Source organism: Salvelinus sp. IW2-2015, linkage group LG1, assembly GCF_002910315.2.
Source record: "Salvelinus sp. IW2-2015 linkage group LG1, ASM291031v2, whole genome shotgun sequence".
NCBI classification, from domain to species: Eukaryota; Metazoa; Chordata; class Actinopteri; order Salmoniformes; family Salmonidae; genus Salvelinus; species Salvelinus sp. IW2-2015.
In genome coordinates, this window is record NC_036838.1 from 15,317,811 (window position 1) to 15,329,054 (window position 11,244).

General features: G+C 40.6%; 1 protein-coding gene across 1 annotated transcript in view; it reads left to right on the plus strand.

Moving 5' to 3' along the window:
- The first annotated feature begins 517 nt into the window (after positions 1-517).
- The window catches only part of LOC111960734 (solute carrier family 12 member 5-like), a 313,247-nt gene continuing 302,520 nt past the window's right edge, over positions 518-11,244 (plus strand). Inside the window, exon 1 of the mRNA XM_070439127.1 lies at positions 518-982. Within this exon, the coding sequence (XP_070295228.1) occupies positions 832-982 (151 nt within the window). The 5' untranslated portion in view covers positions 518-831. The remainder of the gene's footprint in view (positions 983-11,244) is intronic.

Sequence of the window (11,244 nt, forward strand, 5' to 3'; positions counted from 1 at the left end):
CACAATAACTTTCTCCATTTGAAAAATATCCTTTTCTATACAATTCTTATTTGTGCTTATGAATTTACCATGTTAAATGTCCCTGTTCTTTTTATTTGTTGCAAGTTAGCTCACAGAATTAAGGGTTTGAGAGAGAGAGAGAGAGAGAAAGACTCTATTGCTCAGTTCTCCTTACAAGCCTTGCCCAATTGTTTTTCCCCTTCACAATCCAAGGCCCCCATGGACCAGTTCCGGCACATAATTTCCATTTAGAGAGGCCAATTTGACTTCCTGAATAATATATCATGATGAATTTGATGCATTGGAAATTATTTTCCCACCGTAGCTACTGGCTTTATACTATGAAGTACTACTCTAGCCTAATTGTATGATTGGATCCCCCCGCCTCCAATTATGGTTTTGGTTTGGCCCGGTGCTCAGAGGGTAGAGTGTATTGCCGGCTGCATAGGATGCCTTTGGAACGACTCAATATCGCCATCTGTCGGGCTTTAGGCTACTGTCTATCCTACATCTTTGCTGATGATCCACGGCCTCTAGGATCCATATGCGTAACCGTTTCCAGACACCGGTTGACGTGATAGCTTTCTCATCATTCAATATCTCATATCAACGAACAAAACGCCGCAGTTTCCAAATACAAGACAGAGGGAAACTTGTTGTTGCTGGTCAATAATACCAAGGACAATCACTTGAGTCGGTGAACAGCCCTCATAATAGCTGACAGGAGTGTCTGTCTGCATCTGCATCCTTGGTGAATTCCTCCACCGTGTCGCCGCCAAGGCAGGAGACCCGCCGCTTGTCTCAACGTTGTGAGGTACTGCCGGCGACACCATGAGCCAGAGGTTTACAGTGACAGCCTTTTCCAAGAGCGACATGTCAGAYATCCAGGGCGAGGTGAACCAACTGTTCGAGGGAGATGAACCCACGCCGAGCTATTCAAATAAAGAGGTGTCTTTCAATACGGAGGTGGTGGTCGTGGAAGGTAGGATGCGCGCTGCTACTGTATTGTATGCTACATGGTAACGCCTGGATGCTTGGTGGTTTGCTGCGTGCCACCATAGTGTCTGTGAACAGATGTCTGTGTGTGACTTGAATTTTAAATGACCGCACGGGCACACGGTCAACAATGTCCTATTTGCATCCATTATTTCAATATGGTATAAATCCACAGGTGCATTGCGCAAAATGTCAACCTAATGGCATTTTCTATATACATATTTTTGTATTTAAGTTAATTGAAATGACAGAGAAAACAGAAAAATGTTTTTTTTTAATAGGAAATAACTGCCCCAGTAACATAATTTACATGGATTATTATGGAACTGTTTGTTGCACATTAATGATTAGTTGCAATATTGTGCTTTTGGTTTGAAGCATGGTGTCTTAGAATGTTGAGTCACAGCAGCTAGATAAGCATGGTATGTTACTTGTTGAGACTCCATGAGTGTGCGTTAATCTTACTGAGATTGTTTGGGTGCATGACAGGTGGATGGTAATTCCAAGCATTGCAATGATCCCCTTCCATTACCATACAAACCCATTCCCTCAAGATTGAAATGAGTAAACCCTTAGTTTTCAAATATCTGTTGATGGTAGTCAATTTTAGAACATTGTCCATTAAGAATTCTAGCAGTTCTCCATTACCAGAGGCAACATGCTATAGATTACAGTTGTTTTCAGGTCCTGTACAGTTCAGTTCATATAAATTCTTTCAGAACAGATCAATAGTTGTCATAAATACTTTAAGGGCTGGTTCAGTGTAAACACTAAAGATACACATAGATTGCACTTCTTCAAATTCGATTTTGATTGCTCATTCATCACTTCCCGAGGGTGAATTCAATCAGATCCGCATTGCAGTATGAATGCAGTGTGTGTGTGTGTGCGTGGCATAACATACCTTTTTCCTGTACTTCTTAACATGGTTTAGAATGGTTTAGAATGGTTTTGAGTACTCTACAAGTGGTAGGTAGAATGTCCCCTACCGATTTAGTCTTCCAGTTTTAATAATAAAACCTTCCTGTATGCAGGCTAGACAAACAAATATAGGTCTGCTTACTGCATAAAAATGAAAATKTTATTGAATCATGCTCCCATTTGTGACTCGTTTCAGGAAACTAGGCGTATGTCGCACGTCACTACTTCACAGGAGTGCCATTTGAACGGTATTTATTTATTTTTAATCAAAATGCGTTTTTTGGCAAATGCCTTCTGGAACATGTGAACTTTCATGTGCCTTAATAACAAAATACGAATAAAATTGTTAAATTACCAGCCTAGTTGGTTTAGCCACGGAAAAAAGCCAGCAACCTTCCCGCTAGCCATGATTGGCTGAGATAATGAGTGGGCTGGACATGMCGAGAGATGAGTTCAGATTGGTCTGCCATGTMGMARGCTTCTGTCTATAACATGAGATGGTCAGTATGTGTAGGTAATCCTTTCTAACATARYTTTTTTGAAAGATATTGCGTAGTAGAACTGCATAAGTGTTGCTCTTCACTTTCTGGAGGACCAASTTTTGAAAGAGTATTAGAGTATGATAGCTAAGGAGAAGGAGAAAAATCTGGTGTTTGATTGCAAATATTCAGACAGAGTCAAAAATGGAACACACAAGGCTGTTGTACAAAACATCTGTCTCCGGATTACATCTTCAAACTAAGAGCAACCTTGGCATCTGTGACAGAGAGGGAGAAGCGTCCGTCCATGWATACGGGTAAGATAGTCTAGCTAGCTACATTTTCAGATATTACACGTTTCTAATTTTGTCAGGAAGTCATTTTCATTTCAAGTTAAAGTGTACTGTTAGCTAGCTAGCTAATGTTAGCTGGCTGGCTAGCTAGCTAACGTTACRTGTATGATCTGTGTAGTAATATTATTCGTATCTCAGATCCATTTGCATTGCTAGTTATWGCCTAATGTTAGYTAGCTAACATTGAACCTGKTTGGTTAGCTACMTGCCGATTCATGCAGGGTAGTASCATTATGARTTGGGATTATGGTTCATTGTTCAGCTAGCTAGCTACATGTCTAAACAAAAGACTACACTATGGAAGTAACTATTTCAATAGAATGTTTAKGATGTCACTGYGACAACTGCCTAGRAGGCTAGCATCCCGAAGTCGCCTCTTCACTGTTGATGTTGAGACTGGTGTTTTGTGGGTACTATTTAATGAAGMTGCCAGTTGAGGACTTGTCAGGCATCTGTTTCTCAAACTAGACATTCTAATGTACTTGTYCTCTTGCTCAGTTGTGCACCGGGGCCTCCCACTCCTCTTTCTATTATGGTTAGAGCCAGTTTGCTCTGTTCTGTGAAGGGAGAAGTACACAAGGTGGTACGAGATCTTCAGTTTCTTGGCAATTTTTCGCATGGAATAGCCTTACTTTCTCAGAACAAGAATAGACTGACGAGTTTCAGAAGAARGTTCTTTGTTTCTGGCCATTTGAGCCTGTAATCAAACCCACAAATRCTGATGCCCAGATACTGAACTAGTCTAAAGAATGCYAGTTTATTGCTTCTTTAATCAAGACAACAGTTTTCAGCTGTGCTAAMAGGGTTTTCTAATAATCAATTAGCCTTTTAAAATGATAAACTTGGATTAACTAATACAACGTGYCATTGGAACACAGGAGTGATTGTTGCTGATAATGGGCCTATGTACGCCAATGTAGATATTCCATAAAAAATCTGCCGTTTCCAGCTACAATRGTMATTTACAACATTAACAATGTCTACACTGTATTTCTGATCAATTTGATGTTATTTTAATGGACAAAAAAWGTGCTTTTCTTTCAAAAACAAGGACATTTCTAAGTGAACCCAAACTTTTGAACGGTAGTGTATTTAATCCATTTTGAATTCAGGTTGTAACACAACAAATGTGGAATAAGTCAAGGGGTATGAATACTTTCGGAAGGTACTGTATATCCCCTACTATGTMAACTTAGTATGCAAAATGCCTTCTCAATACTTCAAATTTTTCACTTTGATACACTCTGCAGTATTTATTTTGCAATCTCTCTCTTGCCTAGCGCCTGCACTCGCTTAGTCCTCATGAAGCGCGGTGGGTTCACAGTAGAGGTTTCACGAGTAATCGGACAAAACGAGTATCGTAACATATATGGGCAATTTTCTGGATACGATTATGATCCAAGTATGTTTTGTAATTATCCATGATCGGGAAAAAAGTTATTTTCGGGTGGGGAGAGGCGAAGGTCGAGAGCTGTGCATCCTCTGAAACACAACCCAACCAAGCCTCACTGCTTCTAGACACAATGCCCACTTAACCCGGAAGTCAGCCGCACCAATGCGCCCGAGTCACTAGTGCGAGATCGGAGAAAGACATCCCTGCCGGCCAAACTCTCCCCTAACCTGGACAACGCTGGGCCAATTGTGCGCATGCCCCATGGGTCTCACGGTCGCGGCCGGCTGCGATAGAGGATCCTGCTTCTCTGATTGGATAAAGTGAAGCTGTATTTCTCCGTCCAGTCGCTTCATAATTTCATCCAACCACTTTTCCTTGCATGTTTTGGGACTGATGATTTAGATTGCTGCTGCCTGCTACTATGATAAATCACGTAGCGAGGACGTTTGCTATCAAGCGACACTATAYACACAAAAGTATGTGAATGCCCCTTCAAATTAGTGGATTCGTCTATTTCAGTCACACGGGTTGCTGACAGGTGTATAAAATCGAGCACACAGCCAWGCAATCTCCATAGAAAATTGGCAGTAGAATGGCCTTACTGAAGAGCTCAGTGACTTTCAACGTGGCACCGTCACAGGAGGACACCTTTCCAACAAGTTAGTTTGTCAAATAGAAACGTCTAGGCGCAACCACGGCTCATTTGCAAAGTGGTAGGCCACACAGGCTCACAGAATGGTACAGCGTAGCGTGTAAAAATWGTCTGTTCTCTGTTGCAACACTCACTACAAAGTTCCAAACTGCCTCTGGAAGCAATGTCAGCACAAGAACCATTCGTCGGGAGCTTCATGAGATGGGTTTCCATGGCCGAGCAGGCGCACACAAGCCTAAGATCACCATGCGCAATGCCAAGCGTCGGCCGAGGGGTGTAAAGCTCGCCGCCATTGGACTCTGGAGCTGTGGAAATGCGTTCTCTGGAGTGATGAATCACACTTCACTAGCTGGCAGACAGATGGACGAATGTCAATTGTAAAGTTTGGTGGAGGAGTAATAATGGTCTGAGGCTGTATTTCATGGTTCGGGCTAGGCCCCTTAGTTCTAGTGAAGGGAAATCTTAATGCTACGGCATACAATGACATTCTAGACGATTCTGTGCTTCCAACTTTGTGGCAACAGTTTGGGGAAGGCCCTTTCCTGTTTCAGCATGACAATGCCCCYGTGCACAAAGCGAGGTCCATACAGAAATGGTTTGTCGAGATTGGTGTGGAAGAACTTGACTGGCCTCCACAGAGCCCTGACCGCAAACCCATCGAACACAATTGGGATGAATTGGAATGCCAACTATTTGCCCAACATCACTGCCCAAGCTCACTAATGCACTTGTGGCTGAATGGAAGCAAGTACCAGTAGCAATGTTCCAACTACTAGTGGAAAGCCATCCCAGAAGAGTGGAGGCTGTTATAGAAACAAAGGGGGGACCAACTCCATATTAATGCCCATCATTTTGGAATGAGATGTTCGACGAGCAGGTGTCCACATACTTTTGGTCATGTAGTGTATCAATGTGCATAATATCTAACTATTGGGGCAAGGGTAGGGAAAAAAGTTGAAATGCTAATGCTCATTCTGACTGAGTGACAGCAAACTTGGCTGACCTCTGCAAGTTCTTCCGATCATGAGTATTATTCAATCCGACTATTAACTGTCAATTACGGATACGATTACAAATACGTGTGTGGCCATGTTGGCACCCCCCTAGTTCACAGCCTTATGGAGGCTCTTGTCTCAAAAGCAACGATAACATGGTTACCATGGCAACATCACCTTTTCATTCTCATATTTCATTACAAAGGGTTTTGCAGTGAAGAGAAAAACACTTAAGATTAAGCAAGTGATATGCTGTATGAAGCCAAGCTTTCTTTCACATTTAAATAGATTTTGATCCATTACTTGTCTGGTAATCAGTTTAATGCCTTTTAAACAACATTTCAGTAAGAATAATGTCCCCCCCTGAGTGAGCTCCAAGGTTTGTTCCACGCTTATCCTCATATGTATGTCCAATCACAGATGAATAGTATTAAGTAGATGACGATTTTGTACTACACATCAATTGAAAAAAKGAATATCTTTCTCCTCACTGTAAAACCATTTGTAATGAAATATGAGAATGAAAAGGTGCTGTAGCCATGGTAACCATGTTATCKTTGATCCCGAGACAAGAGCATCCATAAGGCTGTGAACCAACAGTGTCTTCTGGCTGGCGACCAAGGGAGTCCCTCTATGAAGAGGTTCCTCCTTTACAGAGGAAAATGAAGAGATGGCAAGATTAGTTCCTACTTGAAATGCAGGCTCTGGCCAAGAGAGTGATTGATACACACAGCAGTATTTATTTTGCAAATTGAAAGCTGAGAAGGCATTTTGCATTCTAATTTTACATAGCAGGGGATATACAGTGCCTTCAGAAAGTATTGATACCCCTTGACCCTTGACTTATTCCACATTTTGTTGCGTTATAGCCTGAATTCAAAATGGATTAGATTYTTTCTCTCACCCCTCTACACATAATGGCAAAGTGAAAAGATGCTGTAATTTCTAAACAGTTCACCCGATATGGATGAAAATACCCTCAAATTAAAGCTGGCAGTCTTCACTTTAACCTCATAGTATTTGTATATTTTCAAATCCAAAGGGCTGGAGTACAGAGCCAAAACAACAAAATGTGTCACTGTCCCAATAGTTTTGGCGCTCACCATGGTGGTTTAGTGTGTAACAGTCAAAGTTTGAGATACCTCATCATTCCCCCCAAAAAATGTATGTACAGTTGAAGTCGGAAGTTTGCATACACCTTAGCCAAATACATTTAAACTCAGTTTTCACAATTCCTGACATTTAATCCTAGTAAAAATTCCCTGTCTTAGGTCAGTTAGGATCACCACTTATTTTAAGAATGTGAAATGTCAGAATAATAGTAGAGAGAAGGATTTATTTCAGCTTTTATTCTTTCATCACATTCCGAGTGGGTCAGAAGTTTACATACACTCAATTAGTATTTGGTAGCATTGCCTTTAAATTGTTTAACTTGGTAAATGTTCGGGTAGCCCTCCACAAGCTTCCCACATAAGTTGGGTGAATTTTGGCTCATTCCTCCTGACATAGCTGGTGTAACTGAGTCAGGTTTGTAGGCCTCCTCGCTCACACATGCTTTTTCAGTTCTGCCCACAAATGTTCTATTGGGATTGAGGTCAGGGCTTTGTGATGGCCACTCCAATACCTTGACTTTGTTGCCTTAAGCCATTTTGCCACAACTTTGGAAGTATGCTTGTGGTCATTGTCCATTTGGAAGACCCATTTGCGACCAAGCTTTAACTTCCTGATTGATGTCTTGAGATGTTGCTTCAATATATCCACATAATGTTCCTACCTCATGTACCATCTATTTTGTGAATTGCACCAGTTCCTCCTGCAGCAAACACCCCACACAAATGATGCTGCCGCCCCCGTGCTTCACGGTTGAGATGTGTTTTTCGACTTGCAAGCCTCACCCTTTTTCCTCCAAACATAACAATGGTCAGTTCAAACAGTTCTATTTTTGTTTCATCAGACCAGAGGACATTTCTCAAAAATTACGATCTTTGTCCCCATGTGCAGTTGCAAACCGTAGTCTGGCTTTTTATGTGTGTTTTGGAGCAGTTGCTGCTTCCTTGCCGAGCGCCTTTCAGGTTATGTCGATATAGGACTTGTTTTACTGTGAATAAGATTTGTGCCTGTTCCTCCAGCATCTTCACAAGGTCTTTGCTTGTTTTCTGTGATTGATTTGCACTTTTTCGCACCAAAAACGTTCATCCTCTAGGAACAGAGTGCTCTCCTCCTGAGTGGTATGATGGCTACGTGGTCCCATGGTGTTTATACTGCATACTAATTGTTTGTACAGATGAACATGGTATCTTCAGGCAATTTGGAAGTTGTTCTGAGCCCACTGGAATTGTGATACAGTGAATTGTAAGTGAAATAATCTGAAAAAATTACTTGTTGTCATGCACAAAGTAGAGATGTCCTAACCGACTTGCGAAAAACTATAGTTTGTTAACAAGAAATTTGTGGAGTGGTATAAAAACGAGTGTTTTAATGACTCCTACCTAAGTGTATATAAACTTCCGACTTCAACTGTACTGTGAATACAGCAAATGTTGAATGATGAAAGCACTCTTTTTTGTTTAGATGAGAAAATGAAATTAACATTGATCAAGTGGAGGTGTCCCACAATAAGTCTCGGCTTTTGCATCAATTAAATTGGTGATTTCAAGTTCTAATTGGTAGACTGTTAAACCCTGGTTAAAGGCGTAATATATAGAAATTGCTCAGCYATTATCTGGTTGCAAAAAGTCTATCATGCTTGTCTAATTTCAATTTGTGACAAAAAAGCAATGTATAGTGTAGAGTYATTGTACAATCTAAACTGCTGTGAAATATCTTTCCATAACCAAAAATATAAAATTTTAAGTTGTTTGAAACTCGTGTAGAAAACCAAAGTAATGATGCAAAAGCATAACTTATGGACGGGAATCATAGAAATAGTGCACTTAGAACGGATCTACCAATTATCAGACTTGCTTTCAATGAGAATGACAGATAACTCATGTTTCTATGTGAAGTTGGTCAGGTCATCCACAAAGCTACATACTGGACCTGTAGCCCTTTACACTTTTACCCGTATACAGGTTGAAAATGGCAGATTGGAATGCAGTGGCTGTTCCGTAAGACGCTATAAATGACATCAGAGCTYAGGCTCTGTACTTCACAGCCAATGATGTATGTAATCCCTGGATTGCTGATGCTATGTATTGGCCATTTAGAGGTTTTGAAGTCACTATTCGGCCATATTGGCACTCCCCAGTAGAAGCAATCCTCCATTGGAATACATGGTATTCTGCAGTATTTCAATTACATGTTTAGTTACAGGTATTTAAGTATGTTTCTGTTGTAGTGGGGACATTAACATTAGTAATCTCAACAASAACAAMAATACTTTAAGGAAAATGTTTCTAATTTTGTTATTTTTATGTTTAGCTCACAAAATATAATTTAAAAGTATTAAGGTGTYTGGAATAKAATAAWTTAGGCAATACGAATATAAACAATAATACATTTCTATACCTTCTAAAATATTTTCTACAATGGTGGGGGAATGCCAAGATGGAGGCAYGGTGTCTTTATAGATAGACACAATGAGACCATAACTCTTAGCTACAACAAAACATCTACATCTCATTCAAAATGTCACATGAAACATGGACACTGCATGTTTCTTTGTCTTGCCTAGTAGCCAGGTCTGTTTGTGCTTCAGTCAACCTCTCTATCCTTTATAGCCATGCTAAACCTTCCAACAGCATTTCTATATTTTTTAATAGTTGATATAATAATTTTATACAATGGGTTCTGTCAACAAAATCATTGACAAAAGTAATAACCATTAATGAAATCATTATTATTAGTGAACTCTTCAAGCAGTGTATGTTAWGGCAGCCCTCCGCACCTCTCTGATTCAGAGGGGTTGGGTTAAATGCGGAAGACACATTTCAGTTGAATGCATTCAGTTGTACATCTGACTAGGTAGCKCCCTTTCCCTTTATGTGTGAACTAGACATCACATTCCTTCTTCCTCTGTCCTTTTTTCTCCACTCCTTGCCTCTCGTTGAGAGTGCATTGAAGCCCGACGGGAGGAACCTTCTCTCCTCTCCCCCAATGTGCTTTGAGAGGGAGGTGAGGAATGGAGGAAACAAGGGGAGCATCCTTTCAATTGCATTTCCTTCATTCCTCACRTCCTCTCTCCTCGCTGCCTCCTCAAAAACCCATTGAATAAGAAGGTGAGAGAGGAGGGACCTCTGATCTTCTCATCGAATTGGTTTTGAGAAGGAGACAAGGAGAGGGGATGCAATGAATCAAGGATTGCATTCCATGCAACTGAGGACAGAGGAAGCAAGTATTTGACAGCTACAAAAAATAAATGTCAGAGCCAGAAAGGGCTGTGGTGGTCATGAAATTTTGTCAGCCGGTGATTGTCAAGCAAATAACTACCGGGCTCACTGTTATTAAAAGTTAATTAGCATAAAACACATTTAACAGAACAGCAAACTGTGAGTTGTCCTGAGTTGTTATGTCTTCATCTGGCTATACCTGATAAAATAAAGGATATTTTTCTTCAAATAATTTGAGGGAGTGTACACATGCGGCTATTCTTGTTGAGCAGCTAACAAATAAATAGGCAGTCCTATGTATGTTCAGAAATGCCTCCAAAATATGGAGAAATTGCAGAGAGCCATCAAATAACAAAGAAATATCATCATAAACTTTGATGAAAGATACTGTTTTACATAGAATTAAACATACACGTGTTCTTAATGCAACCGCTTGTCAGATTTTTTTAACTTTACGGAAAAAGCAAACCATGCAATAATCTGAGACGGCCTAGATAGAAACAACATTTCTCCGCCATTACAGGTCGAATAAACTTGTCAAACTAGTCTAGAATCATTTTTTCGGATGTTGTTATCATAAATATTTTAATAACGTTCCAACCGGAGAATTCCTTTGTGTCTATAGAAGTAATGGAACGCAAGTCGCTTCATGTGGAATGCGCATGACCAGGACCTGGCTCTCTGCACAGACCACTGACTCAAACAGCCCCCATCCGCTCAACATCACAGTAGAAGCTTCATTCAATGTTCTACAGACTGTTGACATCTAGTGGAAGCGTAGGAAGTGCAAACAAACAACATGACAAAGCATAGGAAAATCGACAGCCTCAGAATTCCCACTTCCTGTTTGGATTTTCTTCAGTTTTTGCCTGCCATATGCTCACAGACATCATTCAAACAGTTTTAGAAACTTCAGAGTGTTTCTATCCAATAGTAATAATAATATGCATATACAGTGGGGCAAAAAAGTATTTAGTCAGCCACCAATTGTGAAAGTTCTCCCACTTAAAAGATGAGAGAGGCCTGTAATTTTCATCATAGGTACACATTCAACTATGACAGACAAATTTGGGATTTGGGTGAAGGAGAAGCGGGGGGGGGGGGGCTTGGGCCGTGTGCGCGGGGGT